We start from the raw sequence: 26944 nt of genomic DNA, 5'->3' as shown, positions 1-26944 counted from the left end.
CCGCAGCTGCGTTGAAGACTGCAGGCTCAGAAAGCGCCTTGATCCGAGTCTGCGCGAGACCGTAGCCAAAGCTGTGAGAAAGCGCTGACGCCAGTCGATCTTCTGGCTCTCGGCTCTCTCATATTCACTTGACCAACCTGGGACGGTCAGACGCTCACTCAGAGTTGCCATCGATGGCCCTGCCTTCACCACGGGCTTCGCCGCCGCCGCCGCTGGCGCCTATCTCGTCCGCACTGTCACATCTCACTCGTCATCTCACTCCCTCCAAACCGCCTTCGAGGGTTGATCTTGCAGTCCAGAAAGCTCACACTTGGTGTACGACCTTGTTGACCGAGGTGCGTTCCCGTCTTTGGCTTCTCAGAGCTCACTCCAACACATGTTGACTGACTCGCGAATATGGACCGACAGGCCGGCTTGACGACAGACACACTCCCCGGCTTTGCGCAGGACCTCTCGAAACATCTGCTTGACTTTGTCGTTGACTCGCCAGCGTGGTTCTCGCCCGTTTTGGAAAGTGTAACGTCATCGACGCACGGCCCCCGTGCCAAAACTCCCGAAGGTGAGAAAGTCGCAGCACTCGTGCATGTTGTACACGAGCTGTTGTGTGGGCTCTATGAGCGAGCGCGCGACCGAGATGGGGATTGGTGGTACAGCGTGGGAGCTGCTTTAGGGCATGGATTGACGGTGCGCCAATTCCGGCTCATCTCTCTCAAAGGTCGCGCCATCGCTGATATGGCCCCGTTGTGCGGCAGTCACATCTTGAGAAGAATGGCGTCGGCAGAAGATCACCCGAAGACCTCGCTTGTCTGTCACTCCCTTCCTTTAGTGCTCTATCGCACGGACTGACCCTTTCAAGACACTCCGACAGATCGAACTTTCTTGTGCTCCAAACTTGCGCAAGATCTTGTTCGAACAGTGGTTCCAGATCCTCGCGAACTTCCGAAAAGTTCTGCGGATGATTTGGCAGGTCTGGGTAGGAACCCAGTCGAGATGGCGATGAAGTACAACGTGAGTTACCTTCTCCTATTCCAACCAGTATCTTTTCCTGATCATCTGACGAAGAATTGGACGTCGCCGAAGTCTTTGGAAGCTCTTGGCTTGATGCTCTCGAAGAATGATGCAAACAGAAAACTTGTCTCTAGTTTGATATCGGCGTAAGTTGGACGACCCTCACCTATTCTTGCGCACCCAGTATCTAGCTCATTGCAGATGTCGTACAGAGATGCTCTCGGAGCTATCCTCTATGCGGCATTCGATCATCACCTGTCGCTTCTGGTCTTTGAACTCTCATTCCGCCTTCTCCCGACCGGCCGCAGATCTGCAGCACGCAAAGTCTTTCTCGAAAAGCTGTTCTCGGACGAGCTCTTTGGTAAGGGCCCTCAGAACGTTGCTGCGAAGTTGAGGAAGAAGATGGACGAGCTCGATCTCGCCGAATGGGAAGACAGCTGCAATGCTATACTGGGCCAGATTGCGAGAACACACATTCGCCGGTAGGTTGTATCATATTACTGATGCACGCTATCGGAGCTGAATCGAATCGAGATATGTCTGGTCCAGCTCACAACCATTCGAAGCAATTTCGATAATCTACAACTCGCATCAACTCTTGCTTCCGAATTCCTCAACCTCACAAGCCTCTTCGGGTACCCCTTCCCTGGAATCGATCGTCAATGAGCACTTCTATGAACCCCAGAACCTCTGGATTTCCCGGCACAATCTCGCGGCCTCTCTACCGATCGATGCAGGCGACGGAACCGGTTACGAAACGACAGAGCGCGCCGTCGTGCCAATGGACGGAATTGCCAAGGTTTTTGTAGAGGAGATGGCGCAAGTCAAAGGCGATTCCCCACTCGGTGGCTGCAGATTCCTTCCACATATTAGCGTGGAACAATTCTGACGAGCTTGATCTGGCGGAATAGGCTGTCTGCGTCTCACGATCCTCCTGGCCCCGACCCATCCATTGTTGATTGCCACTATCGCGCATCACTCTGCTCCCATACATGTCGGCTCCGGCTCGATGACTATCTCCGAGACCCAAGTCTCCGAATATGAAGCCGCTGCACAGGAATTGCCGAAGTACCACGAGCTCGTAGTGCTGGTCCGCAAGACCGACAAGAACACGCAAGTCGTTCTCAGGGAGACCTTGACGGATCGAGCCAGAGTGCGTACGAGAGTTCTCTCATGACACAAGTTTATTAAGAAGCTCAGCGTATCTCTGTCATATTGCAGCAGTATCCTAGTATCCGCACAGAAATCGTTCCGGCTAACGAAGCGGCAGCTCAGACCGACAAGATCACGACTGCCACGAGTCCTCTACAGGCACCCAACGTTAATGTTAGGCCCATCAGCCATCTTGAAACCCGTGCCGCCACCGTTGCTCCTGCTGCTCAATTGCAAATCGCGGCGATGATCAGCGACAGCGGACAAGCTCATTCGGATCGGCAGGAAGAACAAACACGGCGCGTCACCTTTGCCGCAACTCCCGAACTTCAGAGCTTCAAGCAGAAATCGTCCGTTGTCGAAGAAAGTCTCTCTTCGTATGCCTCGACACCTCGTTTACCAGATCAGCAACGTTCCGAGGACGAACCTGTACGTCATTCTCAAGCGCTATCGATATTGGCACCGGCAAGTGCAGACTCGGGCCAGAAACCGACTCCCAAACCCGCGGAACAGCGTCGGAACGAGGTTGCAGAATTGGCCATGGTCATGGAGGATCCTTTGAAGGGGCCTCAGAGCGCCCGGGGAAGTGACAATGTGGAGGCAATCGATCAAACGGAGAAGAGGCTCGAGCCGGTTCGCCGAGGTGACCTCTCGCCTGCTGCGCTTGCACCAGAGCGGATTCGACACCCCGGATCTGCGAAACACCACAGATCGCCTTCGTTGGCCCGCCAGGAACCGAACCGAGCCAGCCTACGAAGAGACAAGAGCGATCTAGAATCTTCAGAATTGTCCCAGGTCGAGTCGACATCCAGTAACGAGCAGGCCTCGACGAAAAGTCAGAGGCGAATTCGAGCAGATGATGCTTCCGTAGCAAAGACTCGAGGCGTGGACGACGTGCTAGCTATGGACGATGCTCTAGGCGACAGCCGAGAGCTGGCGCTTCCATCAAAAAAGGTGGTTACAAGCTATTCCGGTCGTCGTGGCTCGTCACTTCAAAAGCAGCACGCGAAAAAGGAGCAACAGAAGCAAGACCAGATGGACGTCGAGTCAGTTGAGGAGGCGCAGATGAAAACGGTCGCCTCGAACGAGATTTCTGACCGACGGGCACTCAAATCGCCGAAAGGCGCTTCTATTGCGACCGAGATGACCAAGATAGTTGTCAAGAAACGGAAGAGCGCGCTCAATGATGACGAGGCCTTTGATGAAAGCGTCAGCTTTCAAGCTGGAGAGTCGTCCAGCGAAGATCTCGCGCATCCAGATATTATCGGCACTGGGCCAAAACGCCTCGTCAAAACAGTCGCAAAGTCAACAAGCTCGACTAGATCAAAAGCGATGAACAAGCGTCGCAAGTTGTCTTCGGCTGATTCTGACGGGGAAACGGATTACGACGAGCCTCGACCGACTCTTGAAGCGAAACGCATGCACCAGAAAGCGACCAAGAAGTACAAGATGAGGAAATCACCGGCTAAGCACAACGGCAAGACGAGAAAAGCGGGAACGAGAAGCGAACCGGTTTCGAGAAAAGTCCACCGCCAGTCAAATCGTTCAGCCGAACCGGAGGTGGCTACCGAGGATGACCCAGCTGAGCAGCAGCGCATGAAGGTGAAACCGCTTAGTGCAGCTTCTGCTAAGAAAGTTGTCGTATCGTCAGCCAGATTGAGCTCGAGCTCGGACGAGGGCATTGAGGTCAGCAAGGTCCGAAGTCGCCTCGGCAAGTCAGGGTCGCCGGAAACTAAGCAACGCACGAGACGGGAATCCTCGCGGCAAGAACGCCAGTGAGCTCGACTTGATGTGCTCCCGGAGCAACGCTGGTGCTGACAAGCTACGCGATGCTTTTGCAGCGCACGAGACTCGAAGGGACCCGGCGCTTCTGCAAGAAACACCAAGCGGGTCGCACGTCAAGAGTCTACACCACCGCCATTCGATGTCCTCGAATTCGAAAGCAAGCCTCGTTCTCGAGGTCTCCCTTCCGAGTCTGAAACAGCCTCGACCAGACCAAAGATGAGCTTCTCCGAGTAGGTTCTCCACCATCCTGCGCTCGCTCGATTCGCATGTGCTGATATAGGCCCTTCATAGGCTGCTCAAGAACAAGATGGAGGCGAACATCGTAAGCGATGCAGCAATGGAGCAGGCTAGCGAAACAGAGCAACAGGATTTCGGCGGGTACGAGAACGACTTCTTCGAGCAAGACCCCATGGAGGAACGACAGGAAACCTCAAAGAGCAAAGACGTGTCAGACGACGATGGCAGAAGTGTTGAAGATCAAGCCAATCCATCGCCACTTTCGCTTTCACCTGTTCACGATCTCGCCAGCATCGACCATATTCTCACGAACCCCGCTCTCCCGATCGGTGTTTCACCGCATATCACGCTGGATGCAGCAAAGTCTCCTGTCGTTTTAGCTGAAGATACGCCAGTATCGTCCGACCAGCACGATCGCTCTGGGAAGAGGGCAGGGGTCTGGCTCGGCGACCATCGGATTGCGTCACAACGAGCAGGAGAAGAGATCTCGACCGACGGCTTTGAACCAGTGATCGCAGATATCCCAGTGACTGAGGGAGAGAAGAAAGAGACTGTAGTACTTCAGGCTAGCGGTCGGGAAGGCCCTAGTACGCGACCGAAGTATCAAATCGATGCGGTCTCTTGCGACGATGATGAGGTCTCTTCCGATGGCGACGCAACCCTCGATGATTCGGGAGTCTATGTTGATGTCTCGATGGACCAGACACCGGCGCAAAAAGAGACTCCCAACCGAAAGCTCAATCGTGCGCTCAATTTCGGTGATGTGGCTCAGCAATCAACCGTTCATATACTGAGAGCGTTTTTTATCTATACTGCAGCGGTGATGACAACTTTTCCGCTGGCTTCGGAAGCGCAGACAGTTTCACGACCAGCTCATCTCGATCCCTCCGCTGGTCGCACTCATTCGATTTCTCAGCGTTTCGTTAAACCGGTTCCATCGCTCAGGCCACATACCAACTACCCGCCGAAGGCAGTCCCTCAATCGTTCATTCCTGAGGCTGGGCATGAGGCCCGTCGCACAGCGGATGCTGCTCCACGCACGTCGTTGTTCGCCCCAAACGCACTTTCCCTTTCTGTTGATTCCGCGCCAGCCATTCACAAAAAGCGCAGTCAAGGAAGGACGCGACCAAGCGAACGTAGCTCCCCTACGAAGCTCCGAAAGGGACCAGTGCTAGGTGAAGCACAACAAGCAGCAGGAAGCGCTCAAGTGGTGGCGCCACCAGACATGGAGGGCGAGCGCAGAAAATTGCGCCAGGCTCATCCGCTGCCCGGACCGTCAGCAGTTCGTGAAGATATGGGTCTCGGGTTAGACAGAGATACTGGGCTCGAGGCAGAAGATCAGGAATGGTACGCTGCCTTCATAGCATTTGCAGACGTGAGTCTTCCCCGATCTTATTGCTGCGATCATATTGCAACAGACTCATCCCGTCCTGCACAGCTCATGACGCGTAAGAACCGAGAACGTCGATGGGAGCGAAGAGAGCACTATTCCGATGCTCAGACGCGATTTGAGGAACCCATCGTCCGCTTCATGAACAATGTCCAACACGAGACGTCAGTCCTTACGCTTTCGCTCCTCTTGTTCAGCTATACCGACATTTTAAGCGGTCAACAGGCATCGCTTGATCAACACTGCTCACTCGCTCTCGATCGCTGCCTCGGAACCGGCGGCGGAGCAAGAGCATAGTGTCACTTCGAGAATTGTCGCGACAGCATCGGCAGCGCAACACAAGAGTGACACCTTTTGGCGTCAATTGCAGGCCCAGATTCGGCGGACCGAGCGGAATTTGGCGGGTCCATCCGGCATGGCTCGATGAATTGACGGGATCTGGGCAGTCAAATGAAGAAAAAGATGCAGTCCCAAGACGGGTCCCATTATAGGATCGCCTGCGGCGGAACAGAGGCGCTTCGCTTGAGAATCGCGCAGTCTTGGCTTGAAGTGCAATACTTTTAACGCTTGCTCTCAGAACGATAGCTCGCTCCGATGAAAGAGATCACACAGACAGAGTAGGGTACACTTGTTGACAGGCTTCAATTATGGACGACTAACACGCAAGTGACTGAAGAGGCTGAAGAGGTGCAGAGGGAAGGACCATGTACGAAGAAGGGGGCATGTGACTGGTTTTGAGGTATGTTTGCTAGCGTCTTCGCTTGCCGTTGCGATTCTACATGCGCTTCTTTTGCTCGATAGCGAAGTCACCTGCGCCGAGATTGACGAGCAGCAGCAGACCCCCGACAATGGCTGTTTGACGGGACGGAAGAGAAATATCAGTCAAGCGCTCGGGCCTATCACTCGCCGATAGTCAAGACACGCACAGAGAGTTTGGAAGAAATCGTATCTATCCAGTCCCAGATTTGGAGTGAGCATGCAGTTCCGGCTTTACAAGGCTCAGGAAGGAGATGGAACTCACTTGAGGAAGTCTCGCTGAGGGTGAGCCTTGTGGACTCGCCACCACGCGTTGACCGTGAAGTTGAAGGTACCGAGCACGACCACCAGGAACAGCGCGCTCTGTTTCGCTTTGTAGCCCAGCGCGACGAACAAGCACGCGACCAATCCGCTCACGCTGACTACTCCTTTCGCCCAGCCTGTTTGACCGTTGAATACGAATCCCAAGAAGAGGAAGACGAGCAGAACTCGTCCGAACAGCTGGAAGTATTTCTTGCGGTCTTGATCGTTGATGCCCATTGTCGGCACGCCCACCAAGCTTGATTTCTTACCCGAAAGTGCGTCCGAAAGCGCCATGAGCAAGCCGCCGATAACGGAAAGGTTGCGGAGGAAGAAGGTCAAGTCGAAGATGAGACCGTAGCCAAATCCTTGGGCGATAACAACTCCGAACAGACCGATGGTAGCGTAGAAAGGATACCTCTTGGCGATAATGAGGACCGAGCACGTGAGCATGACCTACGACAGGGTATTAGATTGTGCTGATCCCGGTCCAGAGAGAGCGAGAGCAGCGCACGAGGACGTTGGTGTACAAAAACATATGCGAGATGCCCCAGGGGAATCCACGGTGTTTCTGTTGACAGAATCAGGAGGACAGTCTCCGTTAGCGCTCGAGGTAGTCTATTTGATCTTTAGGGGCAGACTCGCTTGTAAATAGTAGTTCTGGTCTGCATGACGAATGCAAGATAGCGAATCAGCCGAGAGCTCTCAGCAACGACTCTGACCCGCAAGGGCAAGACACGTACCGCTCAATTGGGTCAAAATGCGGAGAGCATCCTCGAGGAAAGTGACGACGATGAGGAACCTGCCCATCCCAGGAAGCCACGGCCTGACGGGCTTGACCCATTGTTCGAGCGTATCTTCAACCTTGTCCGTCACTTTCCTCGCTTTCTCGAGCGATTCAACTCCCGCCTGTCCAGCGAGCATGTCTGCCGCAATGTCGATCACTGAGCCCCTCCGTGCGTGTCCACCTGATGCACGGCGCCCCCCAGGCGGCGTAGCGGATCCGGAAGATCCGTAGGCTGACGAGCCCGGGTTGCCGTACGGGCCGAGAGGGTTTGGGCCCGAGTTGGACGCGTTCGCGAGATCGTTGAGGAGGTGAGCCGGAATCGCACTGCCACGCCTCAAATGCGACTGCTGGTAAGCTGAGGGGCGCCTGCTACCACTCTGGGCATCTGTAGGCTGGCCGGAGATGGATTGGGCGCGCGAATGCGTTGTGAACGGCGAAGACATTCGGATCCGGGTTCGAACGAGATGGGGCAATGGAGGGCGGCTACGTCAAGCGGAACAGTCGGTGTGATGGTAAGCGGATTGCAGGAGCGCGGGTAGCGTAAGGCGTGTTGTCTGCCGGGCCGCCGCGTCTCGTTTCAGAAGATTGGGAGGGGTATCTCGAACGACTTTCGACAACTACGGAGGTCATCTGGTCCACGTCACGCAAGCCCCCTGTTGTGCTCGCTCTCTTCCACAATAATAACAGCTCATCAAGTTTTATCTGTTATGAAGGCCGTAGACACCCCCGACAGTCGTTTGCAGAGAAGAAAACAAAGTCCGGCTCTCCGCGGAGGTAGAATTAACTTCGATTGGACCTGCACTCTCGATATGTACAAATCGACCAGCTGTACGTATCACGGAACAACATTACAGTAAATGCAGTCGCGCTGTACATGAGGTCTAGACGCAAGCAGTTCGCGGCTGTCGGCGGGACTCCGCAAAATTTTGCGAGATGCGGAACGTTCCAGTCTCGAGAGCGAGGAGTGTTGTCCAATACGTCTCCTCGGCTGCTCTGCAAATACGCAACTCACAATCGAAAGGACTGTCAACAGGAGCCGAAAGCCCTCAGCGGTGTCAGCCGAACTGCGCAGCAGGGTATCCTCAAAGATAGCGGCCTTTGTTCCGTCTCTTGCCTCGTCTCTCGTCTCAGCATGAAGTTCGGCAAGACATACCTCGAGTCCCTCGAACAAGTGCCGGAGGAATGGCGGCAGCAAGCCATCGAGTACAGAAAAGTTCGTCTGCTTTCACGCTGCCCGAGTCCCCCCACGTGCTTGCTCGACTGACCCAGGGTGCACTTGCGCGGTTCAGCTCAAAAAGGTCATCAATCGCGTCGCGTCGGAACTCGAAGATCTAGGTTTGACGTCGGAGGTGCTCAAGGAGCTGCTGCAGGACTCTGCAAAGCAACGAAACTCCCCACCTGGCTCGACTGTCCCTCTGCCCTCGAGCGCCTCTTCGCCCCCACCACCTTCACTGCGACGACGAGAATCCGATTCGACCATCCGCAGGAGCCTCGTCTCCCGGTACGAGGCGACCGCCTCGGAACGAGCTGTTGCCAGTTCATCAACCCCTGCCGACAACGATGAGAAGCAAAGCACTGCGGAGACAAGGATTGAAGAAGTCGCGGATGATAGCGAAGACATCACAACGGGAGAGGGAGTCGTGCTCGTGCAGCAAGACTCCGAGACCGACGGAACGAGCGCAGCTCAGGACAACACACGGCGCAAAGGCAAGCGCAAAGATGTGACCAAGAGACGAGTCAGAGCTACATACGAGCTAGCGGGTTCGTGGTTTCCGTTATTCCGTCTGGCATCCCCATTGCAACTAACAGAAGTCGCCATCTTCTCTCAGGCACTTCCGAGGCACCCGAACCGCGGATCCACCTCGTGTTCTCCTCCGCTTCGTCCTCTTCATACTCCTCCGCTTCTGACGACGAAACGGCCGCGAGGATTGGAGCTATTTCGTCATCGACTTCGGATCCTGAAGAACCATCTTCGCCCTCACGGTTTCTCTTTGCACGACATGTCGGACCCCCCTCACCCGCGCAAAGAAGACACAGACGTTTGGCAGAAGACGAGCAGTCAAAGCAGGAGGAATCGAGGATCGTCGAACTCGCCGATTCCTCTTCCGAGGCGGAGAAAGCCAGGAAAGGCGAAAGTGGTGATGCGACTGAAGAGACGAATTCGACTCCTGGCGAGAACGAAGAGATCGAATTCGAGGGCGCCGGGCCTCGAGCAAACGGGCTTCTCCGGCGTATGTACGGCGTTGGAAGGCACAGCGACGAAGAAGATGCGAACGGGATCGTGGAAGTAGACACGAACTTTGGAACCGCCAGAGACGTGGACGGCGCCAGACCAGAGGACCCGGTACAACCAGCACAAGCTGCCAGACCAAGGAGCTCGAGCGATGCGACGCTTCGAAGTCAGGTGATTGACGAGCACGATGGGACAGAGAGCATTAAAGACAAGAAGCGGCGGGAGAAGCAAGAGGGTCAGGCGGAAGAAGCTGATCAGGCCGACGATGAAGGCGCTATCAAACGGACCAGGTCAGTAGCGATTCTCAATCTTTTCTATCGCGAGCATAATTCTGCAGAGCTGATGGCGCTACAAACCTCGTAGGCGACGACGCCGACCTCGTCAACATCGCAAAGAGGTTTACATTCCCCTCAACAGCGATTCCGAGTTCCTCACATTGCTCGCCTCGGCGCTCAACTCGCTTGCAACTCTCCAGTTGGCGCAGAAACGTCAATTCAGCGAAGCCGTCTCACTCCTGGCTCGAGAAGTTTCCAAAGTGTCGTCCCCCGATCGACCGAAATCCGACCTGTACATCTGGCGAGAAATTTTCTCACTTTGGGTCGAAGCGGCGATCTTCGAGTCTGATCGGGAACGAGACCGTGGTGAACGAAGCGTCGAAGAGGTCGAGAAGAAGTTGGACTGGTTCGTCGAGCAGGTCGCGAAACGGAAATTGGCCAAGAGGATGCGAAACAAGGAGAGTCGTGTCGCGCTCGAAAAGTTTGTCGCACTCAACGTCGAGCTGTTGGATCTCAAAAAGTTTCAAGTCGCGAACGAAGAAGCGGCCAGGAAGATTGTACGTTCCTTCTCACGAGAGCTCGGCGGGGGTTGACGTTTGAGCGCTGATAAGGGGGATTCTGCAGCTCAAAAAACACGACAAACGTACCGCGTTGACGGCGTCGCTCGGTTTCCCGAAATTCATTGCCGCCGCGACAAACTTGTCCTCCGAGCTCGTCGTGTCTCCGAATGGTTCACCCGAACGACGGGTCCTGACCCTACCCGGCTTCCCTTCGTTACCCCACATCCTGTTGTCGACGTTCACGTCGACCTTGTTGCCAATCATCCCTCAGCTCGAAGACTACGAATGTAGCATCTGTGGCGATGTCGCTTTCAAACCGATTCGACTCGGTTGCGGCCACAAGTTTTGCGGTAAGTCATCGTAGAGAGACCTTTCTTTTCTGTTGAACCGAGCAAGAAGACCTGATTTTACCGGCTTGACACGCCCCGGCAGTGCGCTGTCTCGTCAAGATGCAAAAACGAGGACAGGACAATTGTCCTCAATGTCGCAGTGCGGTGGTCCTGCGCGCGAATGCCAGTATGTCACTTCGAAGATTTCCTTGTGTCCAATTCCAACGAGATTTGCAAGCTCACGCGTCGGTTGGACTCCCTACAGCGAATTTGGACCTTGAACTGCAAAAATTCCTGCTGAGGTGGTTCCCACACGAGGTCAAGCAAAAGGAGAAGAGCAACAGCAAGGAAGCGGCTCGGGAAGAACTAGAGGAAATGGGCATTCCAGACAGGAAATGCTTGGTGATGTAGCCACCATTAGATCTAGACGTGATCTCTTCTCTCCTGGTTGTTTCGACGACAATGAGGATGAGGAGTGGATCATGGTTTTTTAAAAATTGCATTGTCCCCCTTTGGATCCCTTGTGAGGTGTGTAGATGTTTGGGAACTGTTAGACGTTGATCAAGAATCCCATTGATCCAGCTTGAGCGGCCGCAATCACAAACAAGAATTGGATCCTCCGCGCGCGTTGACCATGAGAAGGAGTCGTCGCATGGATCGTCGATGACGAAGCAGAATGATCCAAGGGAGATGCCGAGGGATCCGGCAGGATCAAGTGACGCAACGATCTCAGCTGGGAAAGAGGGGAAGCCATGTGAGCGGCCTGTACCAAGTCCGGATCGCAGAGAGGTGGTTGCAAGCGGGACTCACTTGGAAGAAAAAGTTGGCTAGCACGACATAGGCAAACACGGCCCAATACGACCAGCCCCGGAGGCCAAGCAGGCCTGCGAGCAACGTAATGATGACCCTGATGCAAGGATCCGAAACAAAGTCAGGTCAGCGCATCCTTCGAAGGCCAAGAGAAACGCATTCGGCCGTACCCGACAAATTTGTAGCCTTCATAGGACAGGAGGTCGACCATGGTTCCTTCTTCTCCAATGCCGAGCAGGTAGCAACCGAGTTTGATACAGACAAACTCGAGCAGGAGCAGGCCAAATGCTTTCGATGCAGTTTGACCCAGCATGGCGGGGTCAAACGTGCCGGCCTTGCCAGCGGTGACGGCCGAGATCAAGACGTACGTCACGAGGGCCATGACTGGGATGTAGAGATCTGGGCAGTTGATGTCCTCTCTCGGCGGCTTCCAGCCTTCGGCGACGCCGGTCGTCTCGCTGCGCACGACCCCACGACTCCACGGTCGATGCCTCCATGGCCACACCAAGAGGCGCAACTTGTTGACGACGTAGCCGTTCGAGACGTTGAAGCTGTGCTTGAGGTGGGCGAGGGGGAGGAGGCGGGTAAAGTTCTTGTCGAGGTAGGCCTGACCGGCCGAGAGGGCGTGAGATCCAAACTGCATGCCCATCTGGGCCGTGGCGTCGTTCATCATGGATCCCATGCCCATCGACTGTCCGAATCCAGCGAGCCCGTTCTGTGGTTGCCGTCTGGTGGGTCCGTTCGAGGGTCCCGCTGGTTGCGGAGACGGATGGTAGTAGTCAGACGCCGGTGGAGTGGGATCGTTCATCCATGGCTGGTTCTGGTTGTTCGCGTATGGGCGGTGAGGTTGCTGAGGCTGATAGGCGTCCGGGTTGTTGGGAGCGCGCTGCTGTTGCCTCGGGTAGCCGAACGCAGGTAGCTGCGAGGTGGTCGCATGGGAGGGCGGTTGCTGCTGGAGGTAGGGCGGGGTTGCGACGGGAGGAGACGCGAACCGCTGGTACTCGGACTGGTTCCAGCTCTCGGGAGGCGGAGAGGTCGAAGGGATCTGTCGTGGAGGATGTTGGGGTCTCGGGTGCTGCAAGGGAGGAGGCGAGCGGGCAGAGTGACCGTACATGGCTGTGCGAGAGCGCGAGTGCGAAAGCGAGTGATGACGAGCGAACTCGAGGTGACCCGTGGGCGAGATCAGACGAAAGTGCCGTGCGTGAGACGAGTTGTACAGTCAGACGGGACTGTCGATCTGAACAGAAAGCGCTCGCACACGAGTGAGGAGATGAACCGAAGTGGAAGCGAGTGCACCGACACTTGCTCAATCGTCCCTATAATCATCCCTCGCTGGTTCATTCGCTCAGCTAGACGCTAGACATCGGCTCTCTCGCTCTCAGCCGAGGCACGCTCCGTTACACCGCTCCTCGTTCAGCATCGCTTCCAAGACGCGACTTGCGCATCGTTCGTTCAACGACACTTGCACCTACCGCGTCGTTCGACCATGAGCACCTTTCAACGGTCGAGCAGCGCTCTCTCTGCCGCGGGACGGCCCTCGAAACGCGTCGCAGCCGACACTCAACGCGTCTCGCCGGCTGCACTCGCGCGCAAGATCTTCCTCGTCAAGTACGGCCTCCAACTCGCACCTGGGTGCATAGACTGGCTCGAACGCTTCATCGAGCACTTTGACATCCAGGACGACAACGAGATCACCGACACGTTCGAACATCTCGTTCGAGGCGTCGTCGGAAGTGGCAGTGGACTCGGTACTCCGCTCCTCTAGTCTCCACCTAGAGAGACTCTGACTGAGTTCGGGGCAATCGCACAGATGGACCGAGCAAGATCACGGTCGACCTGCTCGAAGAGACGTACGAGAAGCTGCGCGTTTCGGCAGACCAACCCGAAGACGGCACCGCCGACGACCTCGACCCTTCAAATTATCTCAAGATCATCAACGCTTTCGACATGCCCTTGTGGCGGTGGGACGACAGTCGGGGTGGTTTCGAAAAGTGAGACCATCCACTCTGGCTTATCTGTCCTGCACCTACATCCTGACCCCCGGTTTGCTTGCCGGCTCGACCAGATCTTCGACAGCACCTACCCTAGCGCCAGGGCCTTTGTCGAAAGCTCAGTACTTGAGGGACCGGTTCAACATTATCAAGCAAGTCATCTTGCGAAACGAGCACTTCTCGGCTCCGACAGTGGTCGGACCCGAACGGCAAGACTACATGAAGGTCGGCTCAGACTCGACTTGCCCGTCCTGTAGATATGAGAGCTCGCTGAAACCATCGCATCGCTGCAGCTTACTACCATCAAGAACTTGCTCGGACGGCAAGGAGGCCATTTCCTCATCTTTGGATTGCTAACCCGGATGGAAGACGGAGAGTTCTACCTCGAAGACCTCGACGACAAGGTCAAACTCGATCTGAGCGAAGCTGTGCGTTGCGACCAGAGTATACCCTCTCAGACGGAGACCCTCTCAACCGGTCTGCAGACCTGACCTCTATCGACACCAACAGACGCCGGAATCTGGACTGTTTACCGAGGGTTCTTTCGTCTTGGTCGACGGTGACTACACACATGATTCAGTCCTCAAAGTTGCAGAGATGGGACACCCACCGAGTGAGAGACGTGACGAGGCCATGTGAGATTGTAGCGAACCAGATCCGCCAAACGAATTACTGATGATCCGAGTTGCATATCCAGGAAGATGCATGGTCACCATGATCTCTTGGGCGTCGGAGCTCTCTCTGTAACAGAAGAGGTGGGTCGACACTCTTGACTGTCCTAATCAGCCTGCTGACTGTGCTGTTCTAGGCGGATCTGATTCAAGCCGAGCAATCCCCGACACACGCAACATCGTTCATCCTCCTGTCCGATCTGCATCTCGACAACCCAAAAATCGTCACGGCTTTGCGAAACGTACTCGGCGTGTACGACGAGATGGACGAGAGCGAGATCCCGAAACTGTTTGTACTCTGCGGCAATTTCAGGAGTCGCCCATGGCTCGCAGATGGCGAGAATATCCGCGAGTACACAGGTGTGCTGATTCTCTTTTCGTGGCGATTCTCCGCAGTTCGATCTTCTGACAAGTCTTTCGTCGGGATGTCAGAATTGTTTGCTCAGCTGTCAACTCTGCTCACATCCTTCACGGCTCTGACAACACACTCGCAGTTCCTCCTGGTACCCGGACCTACCGACCCTTGGTCTGCCGCTGTCTTGCCACGGGCCCCGCTTCCGGAAACGTTGCTCAAGCCCCTCCTAGCCAAGGTTCCGAATGTCGTGCTTGGAACGAACCCGTGCCGAGTGCGATGGTTCAGTCAAGAGATCGTCATCTTCCGGGACGACTTGATGGCGAGAATGATGAGGAACGCGGTTCACTTTGTCGGTGAAGAGGGGGTCAAGAAGGGCGATCTCAAAAAAGCGGTACGACACGCACTCCTTCGTTACCACCTGGAGAAGGCTCTGATAATTCATTCTCCTGCATCTCGCAGCTCGTGCAAACGATTCTTGATCAAGCGCACCTGACGCCTTTGCCGATGCCGGTGCGACCCGTTCTATGGAATTTCGATCACGCTCTGCGCTTGTATCCGATGCCTACTACGGTTCGTGATTCTTCGATTGGCTACGACCATAGCGTACGGAGAGGCCAAGCTCACTCTTCCTCCTCTCATGATTATTTTCTAGCTCGTTCTGGCCGACTCGTTCGATCCGTACAAACTCGTCTACGAACACTGCCTCGTGTTCAATCCCGGCAGCTTCATGAGGAGAAAATTCTCGTGGAGTACTTACCATCCGCACATGGCCGAGGTCAAAGAGCGGATGGAAGAAAGGTGAGCTTCCAGATCCCTCACTGTTCCATGGTCGCTTCGCTGCGAGATCGCTGACACTGCATGGTTGCCGAGTGTAGTGAGCTCCCGGACGACTTTTGAAATTTATATGCATTTCGGTAACGATCTATCTGCGGAGTGTTACTGCTTGTCTATGGGGGCGTGCTGCGTCACAACACTCGATCGAGGTCTACTTTGCTAGTTCAGGAGAGCTCGTCTTTGCGCTGGCCGTGTCTCGAACCTCGGCGGTGGTCACAGCTTGCAGGCCTCGTTCGATGCCCTCGACTTCGTCTTTGAGTGGCGGTTGTGCAGTTTCAGGACTTTGTGCCTTAGGATCCTTGCGTTCCCTGACTCGAGCGAGAATCTGAGGAAGTTTGCGCCGAATCTCGAGGTGTCCTTGTACAAGATCGCTGACATCGACGTTCGTGAGTCCATCGATATTGATCGGTCCGAGACTACGAGCCGTAAATTGAGAAAGAAAGCCAGAGAAAGGTGACGGTTAGTGCTCAAGACGCCTTACTTTCGAGGGGTAAGACAGAGAGAGAAGTGTGTTCCCTCACCCGGCTATCTTGCTCGAGAGTGTAAACAGCCTCGCTGCAACCGCCAACACCCAATCGTTCTTTGAATAGACGTTGACGAGCTCGTGGGCGATCACACTCCTCGCATTGGCCCAAGCTACCGCCGAAGGTGCTTCGGGTAACGAAATGAGGGTTGCAGAGTATACGAGGTGTCCGAGCTCTCGTCGATGCAACTCTTGCAGGCAGGAGAAGATGAGAGATGCTCCTGGACCGTACCCGACGAGAACAGCAGGCCTTTTGCCATGAACCTCTTTCTCGAGGATCTCGGCCAGGAGGATCCCCGCCTTCTTTGCCTTGTCCTGTAGCATTCAGAGATGAATAGCTGTCAGTCCAACGAACCGAAAGCAGATGAGAAAGAAGTTGCGCTCTGAACCTTGCAACGTGAAAATTCAGAGTCGAGGGCGAGAGAGGTACTGTTGAAAATGGCGAGTGGAAGTGCCACACCCGCGTAGACGGCTGCGAGCGCTGTCCGCTTGATCAACTCGACTCCGCCCATCGAAATCAGCTTGTTCTTGACGAAATTATCGAGCGCCTTGCCGCCTTCGAGAAAGGCTGAACCGCACACAGCGTCAGCCTAGCTCGTCACATCAGAAGCCGAATGACAAGACTCACTGATCGGATCAGCTTTGAGTGCGTACGTATCTCCATGCTCAGTGCTGTAAGTGGATACCCACGCTTCAGAGCTCTCTGCCAGGTCCAATAAGAAACCCGAAGCGACAACTGCGCAAGGACCGCTGTTCAGCACTCGGAGACGACTTGGCAAAATTGGAATCAACACACTCGTAGCTGTGAGACTCGGAATCTGTGGCAAGTCGCGACTGTGTTCATCTTGAACGGGTACGAACGACACGTTCTCGAGACCTTTCATCCGGCGATGGGTTCTGTAGCCAGCAAGACCGCGTGAAGATGGAGGAATACGAGATCAGATCAAACAGCAACGTCAGTGTTGGAGCGGGGATCACTTATCTCCTCCGAGTCCAAGAAGAGTGCCGATGAGCACAGCTCCACTGGCACCCCCGAATGCTGCGATGCCTAATGACCCTGCAAGGACAGGCGCTAAAGCAGGCGCGGCTAGACCTGGATGATAGATAGCGAGCCGTCAGAGGAATTCAAGCAGCCTGCAGCGAGAGAAATCGCGGCGTACCTCCCGTCAGCCCGATTGCCACTCCACCCAAGACGAACCCTGCGCCCGTCGCAGCCCATTTGAGAGTGTTGCCTCGCTTTGCCTGCTGTGTTCGGTAGGTGCTCGCAGCCTCGTCCCACTGCAAGGTGCCGTCTGCAGGTTTGTCCCCGTCGCTCTGTGCTTGGAGCTGGAAGAAGAGAAACTGGGCGATAGCTCGCTCGACGTCGAACACGGTCTTTTCCTCGATTCCGAAGAACTCGGCCGCACGGACGACAAGCGAGCGCGAGAGCGCGGAATAGTCGAGGGGAGCTGGTGCGCCTTTCTCGGCGCCCGATTCTGGCGTCGAGCGAGACGCGCCTTTGCTGAAGAAGCCTCCAGACTTCGATGTGCTCTGTGCCTGTATTGGAGGCTCTGGACCGGGCGAGGCGCTTCCAACGAGTCCAAGAGAAACGAGGCACAACTCCCACACAATGTCGAATTCGAGCTTGTCCCGTGTTTTCCTCCGGTTCATGTCGTCGGTTTCCGAGTCAGCCGGTGAATCGAGTGCCTGCGGCATCTTCAGGTCGATGTCGGGATTGTCGGGAAGGGAACCAAGCTCAATCTCGAAATGGCGACAGACTGATACAAGCCAATGCGTGGCTTGCGCAATTGTGTCTCTCATCAACGCTTTCGTTCGCTCTTGCTCCGCGTCGAGTTGCTGTTGCGCTGCGAGGATGTCCTTTGCTGGCTGAGGGGAAGGAGAATCGGCCGCTTGAGCAGTTGGTGGGGCCGACGGCTCAGATGACAGATCTTCGATGGCGAGAGGTTGGGTGTAACGTCCTTTGAGAGCATGTAGAGTCGAGACTGTACAGAGAGCTACCGTGGTCAGCTCACACTCCGGTTGGGAGGTTGGCGGCCCAGTGCTCTCGATTATACGGGCGAGACTAAGAGGTCAGCCTCGTGGACACTCACCTTTGGCAGCAATGGCAACTGACAGCTTGATTGCAGGATCAATCGACTGGACCCGCGACTCGAGCTGACCTACTTCACCCATCGCAACCATCGAGCACTCGCAATCCAAGTTCACGGCTCTTTCGCACGCACAATATCTGCAGATCAGTCAGGGTATAGTGTGAGTGATGTGCCAGCAGCCTTGAGGTAATCGTCGACGAAGAGGAGGTGCAGAAGCAAGGAAGGAGAGCCAACAGCGTCTAGCTTGGATTCTGTCGTCGGCTATGAGATCATACGGTCAGTTGCTGTCCTGAGCACTCCGCTAGTGCGCTGCAGATGTCCAGCGCTCCAGCCGTATGCTAGCTCAGCGATCCGAACCATAATGAACAGTGCGAGGGCCAAATCGCTGACGTAGTCAACTCGCTGCTATCCGGAGAAGGACGGACCTCGGTCAACCGCCTACTTGCACTTTGACCACGACCCAGTACCTAGAAAGTCTCGTCTCATCGTGAAGGGCGCGCACCACGACTGCATGACCAGCCTCATGAACGCTGTCGAGCCGGCGCTGGTTCCGGCAGCCGATCACCTCGCGTTCAACCTCCCACCGATCTACGCATTCTCCTACGCACCAGCGCTATTCATTTTCTGCCTCCTACTGCAACCTTCAATTCCGGCACGCATCTCAACTTGGGGCCGGCGCGCTCTCATCCTGCCCACACTCCTCTTTGTTGCGGTCGCCCCGTTCCGATGGAGAATCAGCCCTGTCGAGTTCGCCGTCGCGTTCAACTTCAGACTTTCGATCTTTGGACCCGACCTCATTCTCAAGGCACTCGAATGGGGGCTCATGGACGAGAAGGATCGTGCGACGAAACTATCGTGGGTCGGGTTCGATGAGGACAACAAGTTGAAAGAGCTGCAGGAGCACGATGAGGTACGAGCCGACAAGGTCAAGGAAGTCACCGTCGAAGGCGCGACGACCGCAGTCTCTGCCGACAAATTGAAGACCCGGTTACGCAAGCTCAGCGTGAACCCTGAACTGAACTCATCCTCCGCTGCTAGTTCGGCCACGAACTCTCCGCCATCCCTCGCCAATCTCGTTGCCGGCCAGCTACCGACGCCGCGAACATCACCACCGTCGACCCCCCTCGAGCCAGTCGTTGCCGCAGTTCCGCCGCGCTTGCATGACACTTCAGCTACAGTGCTTTCGAAGATCGAGGTCCGTTCTGCGGCCGCCAAGGAGATTGCCGAGGTGCAGCGGCGGCATCCTATGCGCGTCTTGATCGACGCCTGCCACTTCCTCTCTGCCATGCGCGGAATGGGATACGCGTGGGGACCTGCGCCTCCCAGACATCGTTCCCATCATCGCGTTCGCCACCAACCACGACTGCCCGCCGGCGTGTTCTTGCGAGCGCAAGCACGGGACTTTGTCCGCTCTCAAGTCATCAGTACAGCCTGCATGATCTACCAAGTCCTGCATCGAGATGGCCGCGTTGTCCCCTTCCTCGTCGAAAGGGTTCCTGGTCTTTCCACCTCGCATGCGGCTCTTGCGGCAACAGGCCACCTGGCAAATACGGTCGCCTACGTCACCGTCGGCGTCTCGCTGTATGCGCAAATGCTCGTTGGGTTCTCCGGAGCGGCTATCGGGATCGTCCTGACTTCACTCGCATGTAACGCCCTACTCGACCGATTTGCGCCAAAGATCGAATGGAGATGGTCGTTCGATAGCAGAGAGTACGCGCCGCTGTTCGACGAACCGTTCGGCAGAATGGGAGAAGGTGGAGTGTCGTCTTTCTGGGGTTTCCGGTGGCATGCTCTCTTCAAATCTCCGTAAGTGATGAGCCCCTTATCAATTAATGCAAGCCTTGTGACTCACCGGTGTTTGATATGTAGTTTTACCTCGCTCGGATTTGTGCCCGTTATGCGCTTCTCGCGCAGACTCGGAATCCCAAAGACACTCGCTCGCTTCTTAGCAGTCTATACGGTTTTCATTCTATCAGCCTGGATGCACGTGCAAGGTACATGAGCTTACATTTTGGTCTACAAGCGGAATAGAGCTGACTCGTTAATCTTTGCCATGCTGCAGCTTTCGCTTCTGCACGCTGGGCTGCAGAGCCAACAGCAGCCGGTCGCGCGTATGCTGCATCTCTTGGAGTCAACCTGTCGTCACTCAGCCCGGCACCTTGGGCCGAGCTCTCCTTCAGAGAAAGACACGGCACCTGGATCTTCTTCCTGTCTCAGCCAGTGGCGATCGCGCTCGAAACTCTGTATCTGTCCGGCAACAAGAAGCAGATCGGAGGTCTCTCGGGAAGGATTTGGACGACCATGTGGGTCGCAGGCATTGGCGCGTGGGCGGTCGGTAGGAGCTGGCTCGCACTAGGCATCGCACATGGAGTCCCTCCAGTCGAGTTGTGGGGATGGCAGCGTTTCGTCGTTCCGACAGCTCACTTAGCTCCCGTTCCTCTTTTCATGCGAGTATAGCAGCGCTCGAGATGCCCATATACCTCTATTTATTCGCAACTTTCGCAATTAATACTTATCGGACAGACTGTCGAGACTTTGCTGGGCTCATCGTCCCGCGACAGCATCTACGTGGACTGCAAGAGCTGGAACAGCCGTCTCCTGGATGATCCGGAGAAAACGCACGGATCTCGGCGGGTACATTTTTTTCGGATAGCCTCGTCCCTCTCCTCTGGCATGTTTGCGATACGCAAATTGTTGCGTACAGTCGTATATGCTGACTCAGTCGTCACCATAGTTGCGGAAGAATACTATGCTCAAGCTAAAGAAGTCCGGGAGCTTACCGCGTGAATACATGATGCGTTTTCCGTCCGGCGCAGCGTCAGCGCTCTCGCGCTTCGGCCAGCGCTACTCGCCGGCAGCCGAAGGCACACAGCCGGACTCGGGCACTATAATTACTGAATTATCATAATGGGCAAAGAAGATGCTTTGAACTTTTTTCCGAAATCGACTGACTCAGCAGGATCTCATCGTTCTTCGCCTCCGCCCCCACCGCAGTGTGGCGCTTGCGGCTTGTATCATCAGCTTGGGACTCCAAAAAAAAGTCTTGCTTGCCCCACTCAAGAAGAGGGCAGACAGGGCCGTACCCCGGCTTGCTCATCGATTAACCAATCCTCTTCGGCTGTTTCCCCATCCCACCTGTATCTCTCTCGCGAGCGTATACAGCAGATAGCACCAGCAACACACCAAAAGCTATCGGGCTATCGTGCGAAGCCCTCGAACCTCAAGCCGGCCTATAGGAAGCACCTTTCGTGCTTTTTCGACAAACCACTGATATCGACTCCTTGACCTCTATCGCCCAATCTCGCACGTACCGCTAGCATGGTCGGTCTGAAGAAAGTGGAAGACAGGCCTACGCCTCCTGCCATTTACAATTTTCGGGTGTATGGCGCCGCGATTACGGCAGCTGTGAGTTTCCGTACATCCTTCTCACGCAGACTCGCGGCTGACAGCCCCATGCAACTGAGATAGATCGCGGCGATTATGATTGGCTACGATTCGGCGTGCGTCTAGGACCCTACTGATGCGACGCACGGGGAGATGCGCTTACTCTTCTCTCGTCCGTAGCTTCTTCGGCACTTCAATCTCCCTGGCCTCCTTCAAAGCCGAATTTGGCCTCGACACCAAATCGAAGTCGCAGCTCGCTTTCATAGACTCGAACCTCGTCTCCACGTATCAAGCAGGCGCGGTACGTGATATGCCTTTGCCGCCGAGCCGGGACGCCTCCATTGATTGACACCTCGGTCAACGCTCTAGTTCTTCGGCAGTATCTTTGGTTATCCAGCTGGTGTACTCCTCGGTCGTAAATGGGGCCTTCTGCTCGCCTCGATTATATTCTGTCTCGGCGCCGGGATCGTGAGCTCGCTCTCTCGTTTCAGCCCACCACGTTATGGATCGCTGACGCAGCTCACGATTACATTTGATCAAGATGCTCGCTGCCGATTCAGCGCGTGGTCTCGCCCCGATCTACGCGGGACGTGTGATCGCCGGATTCGGTATCGGTACAGCGTCGAACCTAACGCCTCTATACATTTCCGAAATCGCTCCGCCTGCCATTCGAGGTCAGCTTGTCGGTATGTACGAAATCGGATGGCAAGTGGGAGGTCTCGTCGGCTTCTTCATCAACTATGGTACGCAGTTTCCCACCCTGACCTCGAATAAGCACATGCTGAACTCCCTGCGCAGGTGTGACGCAACACATCGCACCGTCTCACAAGCAATGGGTGAGTACTTGGCTGTTGATCGAGTAGCATCCACAACCTTGAGAACTCACAAAGCTGAAACGTACCGATTCAGGTCATTCCCTTTGGGGTACAGCTGATTCCAGGAGGTCTCTTCCTCCTCGGTATTCCCTTCTTCATCACCGAATCGCCTCGATGGCTCGTCATGAGATCCAGACGCGACGAAGCGATCAAGAACTTGTGCTACATTCGCAACCTTGATCGGAACGACGCTTACCTCATTCAGGAGATCAATGATATCGACCTCCAAGGTGAGTCGAAGGATCGTAGAAGGTCACTTGCTCAAACCTTGTGCTGATTCCTTGAGTACCTTCCGCAGTCGAGAACGATAGAACGGCGGTAGGAACGGGTTTCTGGGCTCCATTCCGCCAAGTCTTCACCAAGTGGTACCTCACGCGGCGCTTGATCATCACCTCGACCCTCTTCATGTGGCAAAACGCTACCGGGTGAGTTCGAGCTTCTCGGTAGAGGCAGGCGCCTGGTTGTGCTGACGGCGATGCCCGTGCAGAATCAACGCAATCAACTATTATTCGCCGACTGTGTTCAAGTCACTCGGTCTTACCGGTGGCAACACGAGTCTCCTCACAACCGGTATCTTTGGTGTGGTGAAGACGGTCTGCTCACTGATGTAAGCTCATGTCTGTGCTGTCGCACTCGGAGCTTGTTGAGAACTGAACATTCCGTGCACTGATTGACAGTTGGGCATTCCTCCTCATCGATCAATTCGGACGTCGCGGTCTTCTCATCTTTGGATCGGTTGGAGGGGCTCTCAGCATGTACATCATCGGTGGATACATCGCTGTTGGCAAACCCGCCGAGCGTGCAGGCGGCAACCTCGATTCGGGCGGAATCGCAGCGATTGCCTTTTTCTGTGAGTCACAGTATCCGTCTGTTCACACCTTCGTTCACACGAGTTGAACGTATGCTGGTCTGCAGACATCTGGACTCTTTTCTACTCACTCTCTTGGAACGGTACTCCGTGGGTTGTCAACTCAGAGGTGAGCGCGACTCTTTGCAGTGGCGCAGTGACATCCGGCTGATCTCCAAGCGGAGCTGTCCAGGTCTTTCCGGGTGCTGTGCGTCAAGTCACCCAGTGTGTAGCTGCGACGTCCAACTGGTTCTGTGAGTCATCAACCTCGTATTTTGGCTATGCGTAACGTTGTGCTGACAAGTGGCCTTGCTTGGCATGTACAGGGAACTTTGTCATCAGCCGCTGGACGCCAAACATGTTCGCGCAAATGGGTTACGGAGTCTACCTTGTACGTTTACGGCCAGCGAATCTTCAAGAACTCCGTGCTGACTTGCTCTTGCTATTCTCTCCCTCCAGTTCTTCGCCGTAAGCTCAGCGCGATAGTTTTCTCCGAAGTATTTTGACTGACTCCCATTGCAGAGCATGATGATCGTTTCGATCCCCTATCTCGTCCTGCTTCTACCCGAGACCAAGAACATTCCCCTAGAAGAAATGGTAGGGCCTTTCTCCCGATCAATGCCGAGTTGCGTGCCAGCGGCCCAACTGACGCATACGCGTTTCGTTCAGGATCGTCTTTGGTACGCCAAGAACGTGTGGCGCGCAAATTCACAAGTTATGTCGACTCTACGCTCCGAGCGTGCAGACCGACAAGCGGGTGTCAAGGAGGAAGTCCTCTTCAATGCTCAGAAACCAACGGCTCAGCAAGAGTTCGTCGAGTCCGTCCGACAGCCGAGGACAAGCTCGGAAGCCACTGCCTGATATCCACTGATCACAGATTTATAGACCTCGTGTGTACATATTACCGCTTCATAGTAGATGACGAGCATGAGACCCGACTGCAATCAATGTATATGGCAAATCCTGCACGTTTAGGCCTCCGCTCTCATGTCTGCAACGGCGAGAGAGGGAGGAGCTCTCGCCTGTGTACGATAGCTTTCCGGTAACCCGTCACCTGCTCAAGCGCTTCGAGCTGGAACCTCCGATATTTTCGAATCGCGACGACTGGATCGATATCTTTCTTCCCTTTACTGAACGACACTTTCATGGTCTTTCGTTCCCGATCCCAGACGAAACCGAGGAATGCGATTGTCGACGATAAGTCGCGATGCTTTTCGTCGGGGAGGGAAAGTCCAAAATCTTGATCAAGACGATCGAACCTCTCGTCGGCGAGTATCTTCTTTCCTTCGTCGAGCACGGCGAGTGCCATCATGACGCTCATCCAGTGTCAAATCTCGACACACTTCGCTCCGAAACGGGCAGGAACTTTATCCTAACCGAGGCCTTTCTCCCATCCGAGGGTACGGAGAATCGACGCGTAGGTTGTAGGCGGCCCGGGTCGCTTTTACAGCGGAAACTCGAGAGCGTACGGTGTAGGGGGAGACTGGTCGAGAAAGTCGACCGAAGAACAGAGATTGGGGTATTGGTTACCGATAACGGAAAAAGCGAGGGAGAGTGAGAAATGTCGGAGCGGGAAATCGGTGATCGGGGCCGGGTACAGGGACGGAAGCGGGACCGAGCGGACGGGGAGGGCGATTTCTTCTTCAGTGCTTGCCCGCACCGTGTTTCTCGCGGCATCCTTGGATCGAACAGTCGTGCTCCCCGTTCTTGCAGTTCTTATCGTCGCAGAGGCTCCTCTGGTATCGAAAGCAATAGCGTTTCCCGCCAACCTGTTGACGAGAAAGACGACGATCAGCATTCGTCCACACTCCTGCCTCCTCGAGCGCAGTATCAGTGAGTTGTACTGCAGGTCCCTGGAACGGCGGAACCTCAGCTCCCTGTCGGAACGTCGTTCCGCCGGATTCACGTCTTTCGTCCTTCGGAGGGGTCTCTTCTCACGACATTTCCGACGGACAGCTCTCCCACCTCGTCAGGAACCGGTACCAGTAAAGCAAATCGATGACGAAGCGACTTGCCCTGAGGAAACCGTTGCCGAACTCGATGTGTGTTTTTCGGCATTGCCTGGCGCCATGATCCGTTGATCCACATCCGAAACACCGATAGGAACCGCTTCCTCCTTGAGAGTTGCCCCTTTCGTGACGTCCGCGGTGCTCGGGGCCTCCCCGGATCACTCGATTGCCGTTGTCGTAGGTGTCATAGCGTCGATGGCTGTCGCCGGGTTGTGGTCGTCGTCGATAGACGTCGTCTGGCGTCGCCTCCCGTGACCGTTTACCGAGCGACGCTCTGGTTTGCGTTTGAGGTGCCGGCTCGCCCAATAGATAATCAAAGACGTTTGGAGTTTTGTCGCGGTTGACCTGCATCTCATGCCTCAACCGGCTCGCTCTGTCAAACGTCGGCTGGTGAAAAGCGGAAATGTTGACCCCCGCTCCTTCGTGCCTCTTGAAGAATAGTAGTTTCCTCCTGGCGATGTCGTAGAGGAGGACATCAAGTTGCTCGCCGAAGGTTTTCGCCTTGAAAAATTGATCGCGAATGACGGCGTAGTCAATCATCGTGTGCGCGTCGGGAGTAAATTGACCTTTCTTGAGGTCGGCCATGTTCTTCACCATCTGAACGAACAAACTGAGGGCGGGTAGGAAGTCGTCAGAAAGACTGGCTGCAAGCGCATAGTCGTCATCGAGGTCGTAGACGAGCTTGGTGTTGTGAAGGCGTTTCGTTTTCGGGTCATCCGGGTTTCTGTACGTGAAGTCGAGGAGGTGTCTACGTAGGAGCGAGATGGGGAAAGGTTGCATCCTTTCGAGACGCTCGTAGCAAACCTCAGGAATGCTTAATTCTTGTGTGTCGGCAAACCTGAGCAGAGCATTCTCTTCTTCCGAGCTTGTGGTCCCCCAGACGGGCCCCCTCCTTTTATGCCGCTCCCGGTAATCCTTCTGTTTCTGCTTGATCTCTGTATCTTCCTCCTTCTTTTTTACAAAGACTGCATTGTTCCTTTGCTTATCCTGTAACGGCCCCACGTCGGACATATCGGCACTTTGTCCATCCTGTCGGGCCCGCGCCTTCATTTTCCTGTAGAACGCGAGCTTCTCCGGCGTAATCGTCTCATCGAGCCTCGCAAAGTACTCCCGCTCCGCTTGGGTACAGGAGAAGGTTTCGTCGGAAGTGAGGGCTTGTTGAGAATTGGAGGTCGACATGTTGAAGTTGGCTTGTGGCGATGCGATCAAGTGGTGTCGTTGGTCCTCTCGAGAATGAAAAGCAACCGGTATCGTAGCCGCCGCAGTGTTTAATGACTTTGAGGTGTTGTGAGATGTAGTCCAGGGAGAATCCCCACCAAATCCTTTTTGCAAATATTGGTCTCTCAGAATTCAGAATTTGGATAACATTCTTCTTTCGAGTCGCTATCCATTCACATTTGCTTGCCAACCCTCCTACCCTTGTGCTGTCTCCCCACGCCTATTGTAGCCCTTCACCAAGGCCTGGTTCGAGCTTGACAGTGAGCCAACTAGCTGCAGGAAGGACGATTCAGCCGCAAAAAATGGCGGATCCTTGCACTTGTTGGGACAGAAGTGTTCTATAATTAGAGTGTGCTTTGCAGTGTGACAAGCGAGCATATAAAGGAAAGGTACTAAAGATCAATTCAACAAGGACGAGACGCCGAAAGAACGAAAGATGGAGAGCGGGAGGAGACGGCAACGGGCGGGAAGCCGCATCTAGACTGAGGCAATCAAGCAGCAAAGATTTACGAGCGTTCTAATCGA

At 55.1% G+C, this 26944-nt stretch overlaps 9 protein-coding genes across 9 annotated transcripts; 5 read left to right on the top strand and 4 right to left on the bottom strand.

The window, feature by feature from the left end:
* Positions 1–173: 173 nt before the first annotated feature.
* Positions 174–5999, top strand: PXL1 (Pxl1p; the record flags this gene model as incomplete). The annotated part of the gene is made up of 13 exons (XM_076681314.1): positions 174–335; positions 409–684; positions 753–804; positions 869–1008; positions 1081–1154; positions 1221–1490; positions 1558–1853; positions 1920–2161; positions 2230–3935; positions 4002–4175; positions 4237–4925; positions 5601–5736; positions 5798–5999. 13 exons carry the CDS (start codon positions 174–176, stop codon positions 5997–5999), a joined length of 4419 nt encoding a protein of 1472 aa, XP_076531556.1.
* Positions 6000–6347: 348 nt separating this feature from the next.
* Positions 6348–7858, bottom strand: ERV29 (the record flags this gene model as incomplete). Its single annotated transcript, XM_076681313.1, has 6 exons — positions 6348–6424; positions 6499–6521; positions 6594–7084; positions 7143–7199; positions 7274–7293; positions 7372–7858. 6 exons carry the CDS (start codon positions 7856–7858, stop codon positions 6348–6350), a joined length of 1155 nt encoding a protein of 384 aa, XP_076531555.1.
* Positions 7859–8547: 689 nt separating this feature from the next.
* Positions 8548–11223, top strand: JCM15063_004298 (uncharacterized protein; the record flags this gene model as incomplete). The annotated part of the gene is made up of 7 exons (XM_076681312.1): positions 8548–8628; positions 8705–9176; positions 9245–9938; positions 10012–10480; positions 10548–10833; positions 10916–10999; positions 11078–11223. 7 exons carry the CDS (start codon positions 8548–8550, stop codon positions 11221–11223), a joined length of 2232 nt encoding a protein of 743 aa, XP_076531554.1.
* Positions 11224–11362: 139 nt separating this feature from the next.
* Positions 11363–12736, bottom strand: JCM15063_004297 (uncharacterized protein; the record flags this gene model as incomplete). Its single annotated transcript, XM_076681311.1, has 3 exons — positions 11363–11545; positions 11623–11719; positions 11793–12736. 3 exons carry the CDS (start codon positions 12734–12736, stop codon positions 11363–11365), a joined length of 1224 nt encoding a protein of 407 aa, XP_076531553.1.
* A 372-nt stretch (positions 12737–13108) lies between these two features.
* On the top strand, positions 13109–15536 carry DPB2 (DNA polymerase epsilon noncatalytic subunit; the record flags this gene model as incomplete). The annotated part of the gene is made up of 11 exons (XM_076681310.1): positions 13109–13370; positions 13433–13613; positions 13688–13838; positions 13907–14041; positions 14124–14248; positions 14311–14368; positions 14422–14644; positions 14717–15030; positions 15099–15209; positions 15292–15437; positions 15515–15536. The coding sequence occupies 11 exons, from the start codon at positions 13109–13111 to the stop codon at positions 15534–15536; spliced, it is 1728 nt and encodes a 575-aa protein (XP_076531552.1).
* An 88-nt stretch (positions 15537–15624) lies between these two features.
* JCM15063_004295 (uncharacterized protein) lies at positions 15625–18177 on the bottom strand (the record flags this gene model as incomplete). The annotated part of the gene is made up of 8 exons (XM_076681309.1): positions 15625–15889; positions 15995–16311; positions 16386–16564; positions 16625–16732; positions 16793–16893; positions 16975–17089; positions 17157–17978; positions 18087–18177. 8 exons carry the CDS (start codon positions 18175–18177, stop codon positions 15625–15627), a joined length of 1998 nt encoding a protein of 665 aa, XP_076531551.1.
* Positions 18178–18597: 420 nt separating this feature from the next.
* On the top strand, positions 18598–20543 carry JCM15063_004294 (wax synthase family protein; the record flags this gene model as incomplete). Its single annotated transcript, XM_076681308.1, has 3 exons — positions 18598–19892; positions 19956–20080; positions 20149–20543. 3 exons carry the CDS (start codon positions 18598–18600, stop codon positions 20541–20543), a joined length of 1815 nt encoding a protein of 604 aa, XP_076531550.1.
* An 861-nt stretch (positions 20544–21404) lies between these two features.
* JCM15063_004293 (sugar porter family MFS transporter) lies at positions 21405–24053 on the top strand (the record flags this gene model as incomplete). The annotated part of the gene is made up of 16 exons (XM_076681307.1): positions 21405–21491; positions 21555–21586; positions 21651–21771; positions 21840–21938; positions 22012–22213; positions 22269–22306; positions 22380–22575; positions 22644–22770; positions 22833–22952; positions 23023–23195; positions 23261–23322; positions 23386–23446; positions 23519–23583; positions 23652–23660; positions 23715–23789; positions 23862–24053. 16 exons carry the CDS (start codon positions 21405–21407, stop codon positions 24051–24053), a joined length of 1659 nt encoding a protein of 552 aa, XP_076531549.1.
* Positions 24054–25126: 1073 nt separating this feature from the next.
* Positions 25127–25981, bottom strand: JCM15063_004292 (uncharacterized protein; the record flags this gene model as incomplete). Its single annotated transcript, XM_076681306.1, has 1 exon — positions 25127–25981. The coding sequence occupies one exon, from the start codon at positions 25979–25981 to the stop codon at positions 25127–25129; it is 855 nt and encodes a 284-aa protein (XP_076531548.1).
* Between the last annotated feature and the right edge of the window lie 963 nt (positions 25982–26944).

Source organism: Sporobolomyces koalae (genome assembly GCF_050403365.1).
Source record: "Sporobolomyces koalae JCM15063 DNA, S_koalae_JCM15063T_v1_ctg64, whole genome shotgun sequence".
NCBI classification, from domain to species: domain Eukaryota; kingdom Fungi; phylum Basidiomycota; class Microbotryomycetes; order Sporidiobolales; family Sporidiobolaceae; genus Sporobolomyces; species Sporobolomyces koalae.
Note: the sequence above shows the minus strand (reverse complement) of the source record. Positions and strands in the feature narration are given on the sequence as shown.